The following is a 16,831-nucleotide window of genomic DNA, read 5'->3' as shown; positions in this document are numbered from 1 at the left end:
GAGATAAATGGTTAAACATACATGTACTAATGTTTTTGGATATAATATGAACTAGAGAGTTTTGGAGGCGCAGGGGGCTAGTTTGTCCTTCATGCCTGCTTGCTTGCCCGTCAGTCCCAAACTAGATTTGGCTGTAGTCTCTAGTATTTAGTAGACTACTAAAAGAGTCATATTAAACTGAAGAGATGGCACGGAACAAGCCTTCCTAAAACGTCAGGCCATTTCTCTGCAGTCTGTAAGCTAGGCAGACCACCTAACCCCGCTGTGTCTCCTCAGGTCTCCGTCTTCTGTGCAGAGAAATAGCACTTGAAGTCACCACACAAATGAAATCCAACTCCAGTGTGCCTGGCCAATAAAAAAAAAAGTCACCAACTCTAATATTTTGTGGGATCACATTTACTTTTGATTATGGCACACGTTCGGTATATCTCTTTCAAGGGCCTATAAGATGATACAAGATTTATTTCTGTCCAGAGCTGCATTAATTTTTTGCCAAGGTTTTGTACCAGAGTTAAAGTCTGACCTCTGAAAATGATGTCCCATTACACCAGAATCATACTTTCACAATTTTGAGCTTAGTGAATCATAGTTGTGTTGTCTTGGAATATGTCTGGGCCTTCAGGGGGAGAAAATATAATGCTTATTCACTATGTTTAGTTTGTCAGCTGACTTCATTTTAGGGGGGATATATAACTTTGTTAATCTTGACCTGACCAGCTATATATATATATATATATATATATATATATATATATATATATATATATATATATATATATATATATATATATATATATATATATATATCACAACCATCAAGACTTCAGAAAAATTGCTCATGACATCTTGGATCAACAGCTTTTTACAGCAGAACCGACAAAAGTAATTTACCTGCATTCCTACTCCATTATGAGATATTTTGTAACTCTTTTGTTACTAGTCTGCTTCCCTCTCAGTCCGTGTAACGCTTCCATGATTGGTTGTATGTCTGTTCCATGACATCCAGATGCAGTTTCCTCAGCATCCTTGGCAGTAGCAAAAGATACAGGAGTACCATTGAATCCATAGCAACCAGACTATTTCTTTGTATACAAGAGAAAAAGAATTATAACGGCTGGTCAGGCTCATGTTTGCTATAATTGCTGCCTGGTTAGTGTCGATTTAGTTCGACTAAAATAAAAAGACCCTACAGACTGTGACAGACCCTACTGCTGAATGCACGAGCTGTTAATTAACGAGTCGATATTGTGCTGAAATGTGATCCCCTGCTGAATCCAAAGCTGACTGGTCTGACAGAACTGACAGGGTCACCAAAAAGACAAGAGAGACGGACATTCAATGACATCCCCGACATCCAATGACGATCCCAACAGGCGGTTGTCACTGTGGTGTGCTGGGGCTCTAATGATTGGGCACAACTTAATGACAGAACCTGAACTGATTGTTCATCAGCTGCATGGACCGCTCAAAGAAAACACCTCGCAGCTACAGTATGTGTCACACATGGGTTTATTCACCTTCTCTTTCCAAATGGAAAATATTTTATGACAACATCTAACGACATATAACTACACAGTGACTGTACAAATCTGTAAGAAAACAAACGTGGATATGATTTTCATGGTAGTTTTTTTTTTGTTTTTGTTTTTTTTTTAAATCAAAAGGTCAATGTTATCACCATGCATTTGAACACACTTTACTGCACCAACAAGACAAATGGCTCTATAAACAATATTGACATAATACATTCTGATTCAGTGTTTCAAAAAAATGAAGAAATAGAAATCCATCAAAGACAAAACCTGCTCTAATGATCAAATCAGCTCTTGATATGTCACATTTGTGAACATGGTCAAGAATTTTATTCTGGATTTTATTTTCAAGACTTTTTTTTTATCATGAGATGAAAATGGTGATTGTTGATTCTATAACCTACTGTTCTGTATAAGGCAGTAGCTAGTTTTTGTTAAAATACATGTTGCTGTCTTGTTTTGTTTTTTCTTTGATACACGATACGGTTTGAATCCAGAGTACTGTGCAACATCTTGACACATTCTCATCTGCCTGTACAATTCATCTAATTCAAGGCACATGGGAAAGTCATTCAAGAGTGTCATCACTGTGTTCAGAGCTGACTTTAAGCACGAGGACAACGTATGTCTCACTGCAAAAACTTAAGAGACAAAATGTCTCCAAAAACTTCATCTGTGGCCAACAGAAAGTCTGTGTTTCAGCTCCGTTCCCTTCATGTGCTGCTGGCCTTGGCTTTGTTTGTGCCGCAGTTGTGTTTGGTCCTCTTCAGTGGATGCTCATGTAGCTTCTGTCCAGATGAAATCTGTGCACGCAATCACACAAGAATGTGTCACATCTACTGTACTTGTAAAGTCTGAAGATAAAAAACAAACAAACTGTGACATTGAGATAAACTGACAGATGGCAGTGGAAATGCAATGAAAGGGAAAAACGACCTTGCTATTTAATGAAGATGTACAACATTACCAGAGTTTTGTGTGGATCATACCTACCGCCCTGGGAGAGTGTCTGGATTTTCTCTTAACTTTTTCTCTTATGTTTTTCTTAGCACCACCGGGAGAATTTACCAGTTTATATCGTTGAAAGCAGTTTGTTTCCCTCCTTTTCACTCTACTTACATATACTGTATGTTAACACTTTGCAGTCCCACTAAAGCTGCTCTCATTCACAAGGTCATGTTTCTTTTGTCAGATAGTGACGCAAATACGAAATTATGGTTGAAAATTGGGCTATGTATCAAACTGCTGTCATTTCTCTTTAAGATAAGATCATGATATTATAATAGCGGTGTCATCAGATAAAAACTAAGATAAAGAAAAAGCCTTGTAGTGATTTCCACTGTTTTTATATGTACAATGATCTCCCAGAGAGAAAGTTAGAAGAATGTTTCAAACTTTTCCTTAAAAACGTTTTCAACTTTTTCTTCATGCTATACTTAGGGCTGCTAATCTCAGCCTTGCCAAGGGAGGTGCACGCTCAAACTGATGTCACAATACCTCACATTATGGTTTGAGGTTTTTAAATTGAACAGTTTTGCACCTCCTGAGGCATGCTGGCACGTTTGCTAAACAATGTGAAAAGTGGCAGTAAATTCCTCAAATGAGCAAAAGCGAGTGAGTCTCAGCTGCCCAAACTTTACACCAGAAACAAGAAATGTACAACCAAGTACAAATAAAGGTGTTGGGGGGTGATTTTTTCTAATACTTCAACAGGTAAAAATCTATAGTCACAAATTAAAGATTTGAGACACGGGGAGAGGAAAAAAGGCTATGAACCATAATGCAATGAACGATATTGCCTCATGGTATACGAATGTTAGCATCGTAAGTTAACATGAGATAAGCTAAACATGAAATAAGCTAGACATAAATAGCTAGTTTGTTGTAACTGTTTATGTATTAACGTGGATTAGGTGGTGTCAGCTCCTCTCAAGGTGGCCTCCGATGTAGGTCCATATTCTATTGGTTGATTTGATATCTATGACAACTCTGAGAGGGTACTTTTTTTTAACAATGTCAGAGGAATTTATATAAAGCAATACATTTAATTTTCCTATGATCAATTGACAGTTGGATCAGCCAATGACAATCATAATTTCCTCATGATTCAACGTCACGCTACAAAATTAAGCGACATAATCAGCAGTTTATAATGCCCCAGCTTTGTCTAAATGCAGCAGTAATTTCATATTTGATTTTGCTACAAAAACAACATATTCGGCTGTAAATGCCCCCCAGCTGCTCAGCGGCTACTTCCGTGAGGATCGGCTGAAAGAGGCAGCAGCCACAGCTGACTTAGATTGACATATGGTGGGCGTGTTCCTGTCGGCTTCCCAGGCAACATTCAAATGCCTCCTCAGAAATCTAAGGGTCATGTGACTGCAGCAAAGATTGTATTTACAGTCTATGCACAAAACAGGCTTCAAAACTGCTTTGCAAAATCCATAGAGTGATGTCACAGAGGGTTTCTCCAGTTCTTTTTATACAGTGTGCAGTCCCTATATGCACCTTTACCATCCATTAGAAACCAAGCTATTGCTCATGTTACAGAAACTTAAAGCAAACCAGATGCACTGAAACTTTGCTCCTTAGTATTCAATAATGTTAATCAGTCTTAATGCTACAGGGCATCTCTTTGCCCCTTAATAGCATCACCTGCTGTTTGGGATGAGGACCACAGTGAGCAAAGTATAAATGTTATCTTGCAATATTGATGTCAAAATTTGGTTCTGGAGTGACACATGCATTGAGCATAATTTGTTCACCACATTTCACAAAGTGTAATATCAGCTCATGTGCAGCTCCATCAGAGCAGAAACAGAGACAGGTGTTCCTGCAGCAGACAAGAGATCACACTCCTGCTGGGAAGTAAAGTGCCTAGTTGGCAACATTAGCAGTCTGACTTTCCTTCATACCCTGCAGTGCTTTCAGTTATGATTAAGACATGAAAGCCCTGCCAGCAGTGGTGAACTATAAATACGTAGGTGACCATGTAGTTCCAGTTTCAGTTCATGGCTTTGTTTTGTCAAATATGGCAAATCAGTCAATTTTAACAGGCAGTTTCAATGAACATTGGCAAACCTGGTAATTATGTCAATGCAAAGATTGAATTTGTGTGTTGGGAAGCTGATGCCAGCATTTCAAACTATCTGTTTTCCTCTGAGAGAAACCATTGCTGTTGGGGACTGCTCTTACAACCTTCGAGTTTTCTAATTTAAGTCAATTTGCTTTGAATAATTTTAGGTGCATGATAATATTTTTAATGCCGGAGACGTTTTAGGCCAAACACGAGGTGCTAAGGGCAGCACAAGGTGTTACCGCACAACAAGAATCGTTAGAATCTTGGCTTTCTGTGCAGAGTTTGTTTTCTCCCTGCCTGTGTGGAGTTTCTATTGGTACTTCTTCTTCCTACCGCCTAAAAATAGGCATGTTAGGTTGATTAGTGAGTCTAACTCATTTGTGGGCGTGAGTGTGTGTGCACATAGTTGTTTGTCTCTGTCTGGTTCAAAATGGACTAATGCCTTATCCCAAATGTGCCCTACTTCTGGAATAGCTTGGATAAACTCCAGCGCCCCTATGGCTCTGAACAAGACTAAACAAGTATAGAAAATGGATTTAAAAAGATGCTGCCTCCAATAAAAATACATAAATCATAAAAACCACCATATGAAGACATCACTTGATTATAAATAAGGTACACAAAAGTCAAACATAAATGAAGACAGGATGTCAAAATGAAGATGACTGGCAACACGACACAAAGCATCCTGTTGTTCTCACCCTTAAGTGCCAGAGTGGCTGTCTGATGGTTCATCTGTACTAGTCGACTCAGCGCCAACCACATCTACTGACTCAAACTTTTTAGGCATTGTGTCAGACTCTTTGTTTTCAGGAGAAAATCTGGACACGTGGGCATTAATCAAAAGTAAAAAATAAAAAAATAATAAAGAAGGACAGAAAGAGAAAGACAGAAGACCCCTGTGAGAACAATTTATCTGAATACTCTAAGATTACACCAGAAGTACACGATAAAAGGATAAATAAAACATTTTTTTGGAAGAACTGTAAAAACAGAGGAATAGTGAGCGTGACGTTAGTTGTAGCGGGGCAGCACTCACCTGTTGTGTGTGGGACTGCGGTTGTATGGAGATGGAGGTGCTCCAGGAGGAGGACACTGAGGTGCATCACGTGTATCAAATTCTGTCAGGCCGACTGCCAGCTGGTTGCGCCAGTTCCCTGTGCTGTCTGCTGACGACACTGGAAGGAACATTACACCATAAATCCCCAGCTAATATTAAAGTTTTACACTGTAGCAATTGTTATCTTTGGAAACACTGTTGAAGTTAAGATTACCGTCACCTTTACAAACTTCTGGCCTTCCATTTTTTTCTCCTTCCTAGCAGCCAAAGATCCAGCAACTTTCTACTAATATTCACTACCGTTCCTGTTTGTGTCTAAACCGTCTCAGTATACTGCTACTCTTCTATCACAGATTACCCCGGACTTGCTCTGGACACACATTTTAACTCATTTCCCTTCCTTGCCTCTGCTCCTTGTATCCTCACTGTTCTGCCAGCCTCTCTTTCATTTGCACGCATATATTCTGTCTTGCTGCTACCAAGCTTCATTCCTCTTCTCTCTCTAGTGCATACCTCCATATGTCCAGGTTTTATACCACCTGCTCCCTACTCACACTCCAGATCACAATGCAATCTGCAAACATCTCAGCCTGTGGAGACTCCTGTCTGACCTGATTTGTCAATCTTTCTGTCACCATGGCAAACAAGATGGATCTGATCCTCGATAGAGTCCAACTTCCACCTGAAACCCATTTGTTATATCATCCGTGTCATTGCAGTCATGCTTCCATCATATTTATCAATATATTCTGTAATCACTCCAGATTTCCTAATGCGTTCCCTTCTTTGACATCTACAACGACACAGTGACTCCTTCTGACCTTCCATATACTTCTCCATCAGTGACCACAAAAGAAACACTACATCTGTTGTACACATAATATCATTAAACTAATCAAATAATCCAGAAGAATTTAAGTGCATAAAGGGTAAAGGAACAAGCCTCCAGTGGATACCTGTGATCTCAGATTCCTCAGGCAGTACTGCATCATGACCGTTTGTTCTTTCATAGCTGATATACCCAGATGGGGAAGGGGTTACTTACTTAATTTCATCATGAACTATCAAATCATAAATGACACTCAAAACTTTACTGAGGAAAAAGAAGTCTTGACCAGAGAGAGTGTTGATGTCTTTGAGTTTAGAGGCATCTGGGACTGATCATCACACAGGGGACCGTTAGCCACGGCGTCAGTGCACTTTCAAATGTTAATTTGTATTCTGAGATAGCAGCATTAGAAAAGGGCACAGACATTTTGGAGCACCATACGCTTCAGTTTTACATCGTTTCCAGAGACATCCATGCACTTTTCTTTAAAATAATGGGAACAATCACATTTTAACTCAATATAGAGGCATGACTGAGGAAGAAGAGGACATAGATACTTCATGCCTGCCTGAAAAACTGACCTGTCACCAACAGAGAACGTGAGGATGATTCTTCAACCAGAAAAAAACTAAAACAACTGTGCTGTTCTACTCCTGAAGACATGCAAAATAGCCTCATTTCTGGTTAATGTTTGAACATCTTTTAAATGTTGTGGGAAAGAATGACGTTTTTTTTAAACATGTAACAGGCCTGAAATGTAAAAGAATGGATGCATTTTGGAAAACATAAAATCAAGTTGTTGAGAGAAAGCATATAATAAACCTGGGTGAAATACTAAGGTGAAATACAGGTTATTAATAATATGAAGTTTGAGTTTTGTCTCTTAATTTGTAATTTCCATTCTGTGCCAACTTCCTCTAACATGGGGTTTTAGTTTAGCTGTGATAAGGAGCTTCACATTTGAGTTAGGGCTGGGCGATATATCGAGATTTTAATATATATCAATATATTTTCAAACGTGATATGGTACGAGACAATATAGTTTATATCGATTTTTAAAAAAAAAATGTTTTTTTTTTTATTTATTTTTTTTAATGATTTTGATATAGTTTATTTTGTGACAAATTGACTTGAATGTTTTATTTGAGATTTGCACAAATGTTTTGTTATTTGCACAACTGTCAACCTCAGTGGAAAAGTCTGCCTGTTACTGTCTACATTGTATTAATTGCACAGTGTATTTTAATTTAATTGTTATGCAGGAAAGGGATATTTGTTTTATTTTATTCAAGAAGCATTTTTATTCTATATATGCAGGCAGTTTATTTTTATTTCATTTGTTTTATACATTTTGATATTGTGCACTGTTAATAAAGGTACCTGTGTGACATTTGGCACGAGGCTTTGTATTAAAACTGACTGTTTTTTTAAGGGTTTGCCTCAGAAAAAATGAAGCTAACAGAGATGCTATGCTATAATGCTTTGGGGGAAACCCCAATTATGGCACAGAAAAAATATCGATATATATCGAGTATCGCCATTTAGCTAGAAAATATCGAGATGTGACTTTTGGTCCATATCGCCCAGCCCTAATTTGAGTATATATAACCCAAGAAAAACAAAACGATTTTCAATAAATGAACTAGCTGCCAAAAGAAATGATCACACCTGAAGAGAAAGACGTGGTTCTGCTGGAATGGCTGAAGGCTGCTGGCATTGTTTGGTAGCCCAGGCTGAGCTGGGAACTGCTGTCGAAGTCATATCCAGCCGTCAGGCCCCTCCCCCCATCTCTGTGGCCTCTGCTCCGGTGGTACCAGCCCTTCAGATGTTCCGCCACCAGGGCCTTGTGCATGTTTTTGGCCAGTAGCTCATGTCTGGGGCCCTCTCTATTCCGCGGCGGCCTCATTGTTGCGTAAGGATTCTGAGAGAGACTATCTGCCCCGTCACTGCTGTAATGTCTGAATCTGTCATGTCCATGACAGCCATTCATTTGGTAGGAGGGGTTCACGTTGTAGTGGCCTTCGACTTCATTCTCATACACGTAGGCGCCGTTAGCATAATGCTCCATGTCCGGGCAGGGGTAGCCAGCAACATAGTAGGCACTGGGTGCATAATGGGTTGCGGTCTCACATGAGTAACTACAACCTGAATGGTGCTGGACCAAGTTGGGCATGCTTCCGGTATTCCCATACACTTCCACCTTCCTGTGAAGACGATGCATGGTTGAAGTTCGGGAGTCCAGCGTACTGTAGTTGGAGTTAGCTGCACCGCAACAGTCTAGACTGGACTGACTGGTGTAGGAAGAGCAATCTTCTAACACCTCTGTGCTGGTGCTGCGGTGGGCTGGTGACAATATAAAGACAGGCTTCTCCACGTCTGTGTCTTTTCTGAGTCGGGGTTGAGATTCCAGACTTCCACTGCGATGCCGGAAGCAGTGAGAAGACCCCTCTGACCTGGAGAAAAGACGCAGCTTTTAAAGTGTCTTGTGAAAGACAAATCAGATTATGGGTTAGTATTTCTGTATTTGTCAAGAAAGATGAGGGTTTGGGGTTTAGGGAAAAAGTTTGGGTTTGGTGAGAAAAGGGGTATTTGGTTGGAAGGAGTTAGTGTGAGGGAGAAGGATTTAGAGTGGGTTCACAGTGCAGGGGAGAGAAGACCACACCTGAGTTGGCTGCTGCTGTAGGCATTGCGGGTCATAACCGGGGTGGGCGGCATGCTGCGTGGATCTCTAGAAGGTCTAGGAAGGGTTTTATAGGGACTACTGTGGGTGGAGGAGACCTCGCTTGGATTCTGGTAGTAATGAGAAGCCTCCTTGCCGTCAAAAGCTAATCTAAAATGTTGTGGTATTAAGAAGAAGATTAAGAAAAAAAAAAAAAAGATGAGATATGGGGAAAGGAATGAGGCTGCAAACATGACATGACAAATATAGAGGGCTCAGCCAGTGAATGATATCATTTCTTTACTCAACAACAAGCCAGCTTCAGTTAAGGGTAAAACGTGTGAAAGCGCTAGCTCTCGATCAAAAACAAAAGAGTTTGAGGCAGAATGAGTTTCCTACCTGCTGTGGTTCTTGTGGTGATTCCCCCCTGGTGATCTCTCAACATCATATTCTGTTCCCAGCGATCGCATCGGACTGAGCTGAGGGGAACCTTGGACTGATCGTGACCGCGGCCTTTGACCTGCGCTGTCTGAGTCATCTAAACGACAATAATATTTAAAAACAATTAAAAGTACAGGGAGTCACTTAGAAATGTAAATGTCGACTCAGAGGAAAAATTATCGCAGCAAGTTTCAGAACAATCTGTGTTGTCTGACTCACCATCGTCCAGAGGGAGACTAGACAGAGAGCTAAAGTCTGACCGGACAAGTTCATCTAGAGAGAAGAAAATAACTCCATGTACACCGCGAGTACAGTTAAATACTTAATGCTGTGACACACATTGGGGGCAACTTGCACCTCACCTGCGATGATCACTGACGCCCGCTGCGTGGGCTTTTTCCCCTTCTTGATTCTGTACTGGTTCATCTCATCCTCTATCTGCTGGAGTTTGTGCATAGCATCCAGACAATTTCTCCTCCTCTTCTTCTTGACCGTTTTGCACAGTTCTGATTCATTTGCGAGCTTCTTAGCCGCCTCCACAATCTTTTGTTGCAGGGCAAATCTGCTCTCCAGGTTCCTCAGGAAGGGATCCTGCACCATCACAAGAAAGACGGCCATCAGAAGTGACAACATACAGTTTAAAAGTGCTCAAATATTCAGTAGATACATGTCAGAGAGTTTTCATTTCAGTCTGAAAGTATTTGACAGGATGGGTTGTCATATTCCACTGGTTTTTCATTACAGCCCGAGCCTGTCCTGTGGAAGACGTCCTGCCTCGTTCCCTTGTTAAAGACGCCGCGCCCAAGTGGATCCAAGGAATACAGAGCAGCAGCATTGACCTCCCATATCATGAAGATCCTGGAGAGGCTAGTCTTGGCTATGGTCAGGTCCCTCACTTCAGTATGCAGACCAGACCCGACTGGGAGTTAAGGACACCATCATCCATCTGCTTAACCGCATCTACAGCCATCTGGACATTTGGCAACTACTGTGAGAGTCATGTTCTTTGACTCCTCCAGTGTGTTCAACACCAACCGTCCGACTGTACTGGGGGAGTAGCTGACAGCCATGCAGGTGGACGCCCCACCCATGTCCTGGGGCCTCATTTATAAAAGAGTGTGTAGGATTCATACTAAAAGTGCACGTAAACCCAAAAGCCGAAAATGGTGGGCGCAAAAAAAAATCCGGATTTATAAAACCGTGTGCACGCACATTTGCACGCAATGTTCGCTTTATAAATCACATTCCAGCTGGAAGGTTGCGCAGGTGAATTCGCCTCATATCCCGCCCTCTACACACCCACTTCATACCATAAATGGGCAATTAAAAGTAGTTAATGACTGTATTTGCATATAAATGAGCCTGCTGAGCATGCGCAGCGGCTTCCTGCAGCCTGTTTCTGCTGTGCGTCAGGATGAATGAGATGTGTGAAGCCGGGCAACCGTGCCACTAAATTTCACAGAGACTGAGATCAAGATGTTGTGGATGAGAAGTGGTGTGATTTGAAGGTGGAGGCCAAGAGGTACGGAGCCCTAAAGGGACATGGATTTTTTTTATATATATAATGAGTTTTACGTGCGCGCGTGAAACCTTTATGGCTGATTTATGGTTCCGTTACACCAACGCAGAGCCTACGGTGTCGTTTTAACACGGAACCATAATTTAGGATTACGCGCGCGCGTAAAGGTTTCACGCACGCGTAAAACTCTTTTAAACTTGTATATTAAAAAAAATCTGAATCCCTTAAGGGGCTCTGTAGAGTGGCCCGGTGTCGTGCCAAAAACTGATTGCCTGCCAGAATCTGATTTCTTCTGATTTCTGGCCGCGTGAGCGCGCACAGCAGCCCTTGGAGCGTCAGCGCTAAAACGTCAGATTTTCAGATTATGAAACTCAAGAATGAGATCAAGTCATATTTAGGCAGAAACAACCTTTCATTAACTGTATTTGGCCTTCAATCAATTTTTGGCAGGTAAAAAGACCAATTTTCAGGGGAGAAATCAGATCCTGGCAGGCAATCACTTTTTGGCACGACACCGGCGTGTCCTGCACCACGACTGCAGCAGCAGCACCACCAGAGTCCTGACAGGGACACGATCGGCGCTATTATATTATAAGTCTGATATGTGATGACATTAAGAGTATGACATGAATCTGGCTTCATTTCACCACCTCACCATCTGCGTCGCCAGTTCCCCATATCTTACGACTGTTCCTGCGGGAGGGTCAGGGTTGGCGTAAAGATACGCACATTTTTCAGTTCGTGTTTTCTTTTTAAATCCCAACCTTTGCATAGAATGTGGCTTGCGCATCTTTCAAGCCCTGTTTTGTGCGCAAGCAAGCTTTATAAATGAGGCCCCTGGACTGTGCACTACCTGACTGGCAGACCACCGTATGTGCCATTCAAACACTGTGTGTCAGACAGAGTGGTCTGCAACTCTGGGGCCCCCCAGACGGCTGTCCTCTCTCCCTCTTCTCTTTACCTTCTGCACCATAGACTTCAACTACTGTCCAGAGTCCTGCCATCTTCAGAAGTTTTCTGATGACTCTGCAATAGTTGGATGTATCACCAAGGGTGATGAGGCTGAGAATAGGGCCGGGATCAACAACTTTGTCAGGTGGTGCGAGAAACAAACATCTACAGCTCAACGTGACAAAGACAAAGGAACTGGTTGCGGATCTGAGAAGGAGCAAAACACCAGTGACCCCTGTTTCCATACAGGGGGTCTCTGTAGACACTGTGGAGGAGTATAAGTACCTTGGAGTACACATAGACAATAAACTGGACTGGACTAAAAACACTGAAGCCGTGTACAAGAAGGGCCAGCGCTGCCGAGGAGGCTGAGGTCTTTCAACATCCCACGTACGATGCTGAGGATGTTTTCTGAGTCTGTGTTTACCAGTGCTATCGTGTTTGCTGTCGTGTACTGGGGCAGCAGGCTCAACAAACCCATCTGTAAGGCCACCGATGTTGCTGGAGGGATGTTGGACTCTCCCAGTGGTGTCAGGGAGGAGGATGTCGGCTAAGGTACAGCACATCTTCCAACCCACCTCGTGATCTGCTGGAGCTCAGAGGAGCCATCGACCCCCATTGCCCCAAGAGGGGGGAATGGGGGAAGTGATTGGTCAGAGGTCTTTGTTGTAGCCATTTTCATTACATTTTTTAATTTATGGGATAGTCAGCAACAGGACCGGACAAGCCAAATAGTCTTTGATGGTGATGTCACCATGGTAACCTATATATAAATAGTGACAAAAGGTATTGCAGGCAGAAGAGAAGTGCCATGTACAAACTAGTTTTTCAACCAAAACCTAAGAATAGTAAGAATTTGTCATGTCGCGGTAAAAACGATAAATTCCCGTTGATGATGTTTTTGTGTAAAGCTGATTTTTGGAAGGAAGGAAGGAAGGAAGGAAGGAAGGAAGGAAGGAAGGAAGGAAGGAAGGAAGGAAGGAAGGAAGGAAGGGAGAAAGGAAGGAAGGAAGGAAGGAAGGAAGGAAGGAAGGAAGGAAGGAAGGAAGGAAGGAAGGAAGGAAGGAAGGAAGGAAGGAAGGAAGGAAGGAAGGAAGGAAGGAAGGAAGGAAGGAAGGAAGGAAGGGAGGAAGGAAGGAAGGAAGGAAGGGAGAAAACAAGGAAAGAAGGAAGGAAGGAAGGAAGGAAGGAAGGAAGGAAGGAAGGAAGGAAGGAAGGAAGGAAGGAAGGAAGGAAGGAAGGAAGGAAGGAAGGGAGAAAACAAGGAAGGGAGAAAACAAGGAAAGAAGGAAAGAAGGAAGGAAGGAAGGAAGGAAGGAAGGAAGGAAGGAAGGAAGGAAGGAAGGAAGGAAGGAAGGAAGGAAGGAAGGAAGGAAGGAAGGAAAGGGGAGAAGGAAGGGGAGAAAACAAGGAAAGGAGTAAGGAAGGGAGAAAAGAGGAAGGGAAGAAGGAAGGAAAGAGCAGGTGGAAAGGAGGAAGGAAGGGAAAAAAGAAGGAAGGAAAGAAAGAAAGAAAGAAAGAAAGAAAGAAAGAAAGAAAGAAAGAAAGAAAGAAAGAAAGAAAGAAAGAAAGAAAGAAAGAAAGAAAGAAAGAAAGAAAGAAAGAAAGAAAGAAAGAAAGAAAGAAAGATAAATTGCCGTTGATGACAAACATGGCGGAGTTGAATTGGTATTTTTTTTTATCGTTATCGGGATAAATGCCAGAAATAATCGTGATACATTTTTTAGTCCATACCGCCCATCCCTACTCAGTAGACACATCCTTTATACTCAAAATGTTCAATATTTTTTAACCTTGACAAAGTACATGTGTACCACAGTTCAAGATGCAGCTGCATTTGATTGAAGTGCACAGACCTCGTGATACGGGAAGAGCTCATCTAACTTGAAAGCGGTGCCAACTCGCCGCCTGACTTGTGGTGGTCTTTCACCTGAAGAGAGGGGATACTCTTTTGGCAGCTTGCCTGTCAGCTCCTGCCAAAAATACAAAAAACAGCAAATTCTTTGGACACTTAGATGAACTGTAACAGCATGAGCAGTCGAAAGGAGTTCAGCACGGCTGAAAAACATTATTTATGGCAGCTGTAATGGAAAACGATATCTCACCGCCTCTCTGAGGCAAATCTTCTTCAGCTCTTTTGTTTTTTTGGCCAAAATATCTTGGATCTCTTGTTCTTTTTTTCTCAGCTCTGCAAGTTTTTCCCTCTTCTGCTCTTCACTCATTTCAGAGTCTGCAGAACCTGTTAAAACAGAATCATGATTGCTTTTGCACGCAAATCACACCACACCTTTATATCTGACAGTCACGCCCCTGTCACGTTTCCGTCATCAGGTGAGTCTTAAACGCGTTGCCTTTACTTTATTCCTTTAAAAGGTCTGTGTTTACCCTTTAGACTTTTATCCACAGATATGATCCTAAATCATGAGTTTTGTTACAAATGCATACAGATGAATGTGTTTGGAGAATGAAAGTGACTGCATCCAACCTGTAGACACGAGGCTGCCGTTGCTGGCTGTTATGAAGTTATTCTTCAGGCCTACGTCTCCCAGTCGGTTCATTTTGGCTCCACCGTGCTCTGTGAGGTCCATGGCGATTTCCTCCACAGTTCTAGCTGCTCCTAGTTTCGCCTACAACAAGAGAAAAAATACCGTGAATAAAAGATCCCTGAACAACAAATACCAACAGTGCTCCACGTCTGGACTCTTACTTTGCTTTGCTTTCTATCCAAGTAGAACTGGTGCTGGCTGATGGCCATGACCCAGATGGTTTTGATCAGAGAGTGACTAGCATACCACGTGTGGATGAGTAAGCCTGTCTGCCCGAAGGTTCGTTTGGTTACCGCTCTCCTGAACAAAATCGAGAAAAAAACGGAAAAGTTAAGTCTGATAGGAAACTCTTTTCATAATCTTCGGATAAATGCTGAAGAACAGCTGAACAAAAAAACGACAAGAATCCGCGTATTCTCTCTCACCGTCTGTACAAATAGTCATTTTAAGAATCTACGCAAAGATTGCTCACCTGTGTGGATCGTTAACTTCTACAGCAAACTTTTTCTCTCGGAAGTACAAGTTTTCCAGCTGCTTCCACTGGTATAACTGGGGGTAAAAAAATGAACAAAAATAACAGCTGATTATGGAGAAATATTCTGAGTTGCGTAACACAGGAGAGAATTTGGCGTATATCCCCGAAAAATGCCTTTAAAAACAATCAAGTGATGCTTTCACCCCAGTTTTGATAGTCATGTACAACTTTTGAAATCACAGACCATCCTGACTGATGTGAGATAAACTTCTAGGGAACAAATAAAAGTGGCTTCGGTGTTGTTACTGCTATCATTAAAAAGCCAGACTCTAGCATTACAGTCTGGGCTCGCCAAGTCTGCAGTAATACAGGTGTCAGAGTGAGAAGAATGCCACAAGGGGACTTTACATAAACACTCATCAAGCCTCTCCGTGGCTCATCATGTCCTTCCCACTACCAACCAGGTGCTCGCTGACAACAGCAAGATGTGAACAAGCTATTGGGCTAACTGACTCACTAAATGTCTGAACGAGATCAGAATGAGACGCAAACACGGTGAAATACGAGAACTCAAACACCCACCCAGGTTTACTTAAAGGACATACCTTTTTAGAGTGATTTAACTTTAAATCTATGTACAAAAGATCCAGCATCACTAATATTCCCCTGCAAAGCTGACTACACACAACTCTGTAATATCCAATCTTACCAGCACGATAGATGGCTGCGGTAAATCCTCAGAAAATATTAAATCCTCCCTGGCTTTGCTGTCAACACAAACACATACTTTCCTCTGCCTCCTGTCAGCTTCTGACTTGTCTCTTCAGGTATTCTCTGAACATGCACGATAACGCCCCCGATCCAGCCCCTTTCCTTTCAACATGCTCACTCCCTCTTCTCCTCTCCAAAAGGACACCACACAGCTGACTTCTTGCACAACTTTGGCAACTTATGCGTTGCATCATGTACATCCATTTCAGAGCTTAAAGGAAGTGGATAGGACACATGACTTCTAATAAACATCCGCCACTGTGCTGCATGTTTGCTCCCACGTCTTCCGGCACCGGTCGCTGACCCGACAACATACCTGGCGGATGAATCATACTGATGTTCCTGCTGACAGCTCACACGTTAAAAAGAAATGAAGCAAGAAAAGCATGCTCTTACTATAATTCTACTTTATTTATTTATTTTTTAATCTAAAACTCTCAAAACTGAGATTTTGCAGCAGTTTCTAAAGTTGTGCCTCGTCTGCTTCAGCTGAAGCCAAGCCTTTGTGGTACTAAAAGAAATGATGCATGAATTAAAGCAGGTGAATCACTGCACACATGCGAAACAGCAGCAATCCTTAAGCGTGACTCTCGCACTCGTGTTAGAGCCAGAGCAGCAGCAGCAGCCATTTCACGCTACGAACCTTCCGAGGTTTTAATTTGTCCTGCAGATCATACTGGCCGATGCCTTTATAGCTGATTCCAAGCCACCAAGGGATCCCCTGTTTATCCTGTTGGGAGAGAACCCAGCATAAGTTGTTGACTTCATTCCAGGTGCAACAGCTGCCATTATGAGTCACATAAAAATACCTACCTTAACCTCATAATAATGCACACCATACGTTGGCAAAGACTCCACTAGCGTCAAATACCTGGAAGAAAAACTTTTTTATTGAAACCACCAGATGCTTTTCTACATCTGCATGTGGTTTTAAAAATGTGAAAAAAATAAAATAACTGAGACAGTGAG

General features: G+C 42.0%; 1 protein-coding gene across 4 annotated transcripts in view; it reads right to left on the bottom strand.

Moving 5' to 3' along the window:
• Nucleotides 1-1,501: 1,501 nt before the first annotated feature.
• frmd4bb (FERM domain containing 4Bb) overlaps nucleotides 1,502-16,831 on the bottom strand; it is a 29,565-nt gene continuing 14,235 nt past the window's right edge. For 2 of the 4 annotated variants that reach the window (XM_061735474.1, XM_061735475.1), the window contains exons 10-24: nucleotides 16,676-16,733; nucleotides 16,506-16,592; nucleotides 15,089-15,165; nucleotides 14,778-14,916; nucleotides 14,556-14,697; nucleotides 14,176-14,309; nucleotides 13,927-14,043; nucleotides 9,963-10,191; nucleotides 9,820-9,873; nucleotides 9,559-9,697; nucleotides 9,163-9,330; nucleotides 8,169-8,953; nucleotides 5,651-5,789; nucleotides 5,313-5,432; nucleotides 1,502-2,335 (exon numbers count right to left, since the gene is read on the bottom strand). In XM_061735474.1, coding sequence (XP_061591458.1) covers nucleotides 5,315-5,432; nucleotides 5,651-5,789; nucleotides 8,169-8,953; nucleotides 9,163-9,330; nucleotides 9,559-9,697; nucleotides 9,820-9,873; nucleotides 9,963-10,191; nucleotides 13,927-14,043; nucleotides 14,176-14,309; nucleotides 14,556-14,697; nucleotides 14,778-14,916; nucleotides 15,089-15,165; nucleotides 16,506-16,592; nucleotides 16,676-16,733 — 2,386 coding nt within the window. In that variant the 3' untranslated portion in view covers nucleotides 1,502-2,335; nucleotides 5,313-5,314. The remainder of the gene's footprint in view (nucleotides 2,336-5,312; nucleotides 5,433-5,650; nucleotides 5,790-8,168; nucleotides 8,954-9,162; nucleotides 9,331-9,558; nucleotides 9,698-9,819; nucleotides 9,874-9,962; nucleotides 10,192-13,926; nucleotides 14,044-14,175; nucleotides 14,310-14,555; nucleotides 14,698-14,777; nucleotides 14,917-15,088; nucleotides 15,166-16,505; nucleotides 16,593-16,675; nucleotides 16,734-16,831) is intronic. The other 2 variants (XM_061735476.1, XM_061735477.1) reach the window with 2 other exon arrangements.

This window comes from Cololabis saira, chromosome 12 (assembly GCF_033807715.1).
Source record: "Cololabis saira isolate AMF1-May2022 chromosome 12, fColSai1.1, whole genome shotgun sequence".
Lineage (NCBI taxonomy): Eukaryota > Metazoa > Chordata > Actinopteri > Beloniformes > Belonidae > Cololabis > Cololabis saira.
Note: the sequence above shows the minus strand (reverse complement) of the source record. Positions and strands in the feature narration are given on the sequence as shown.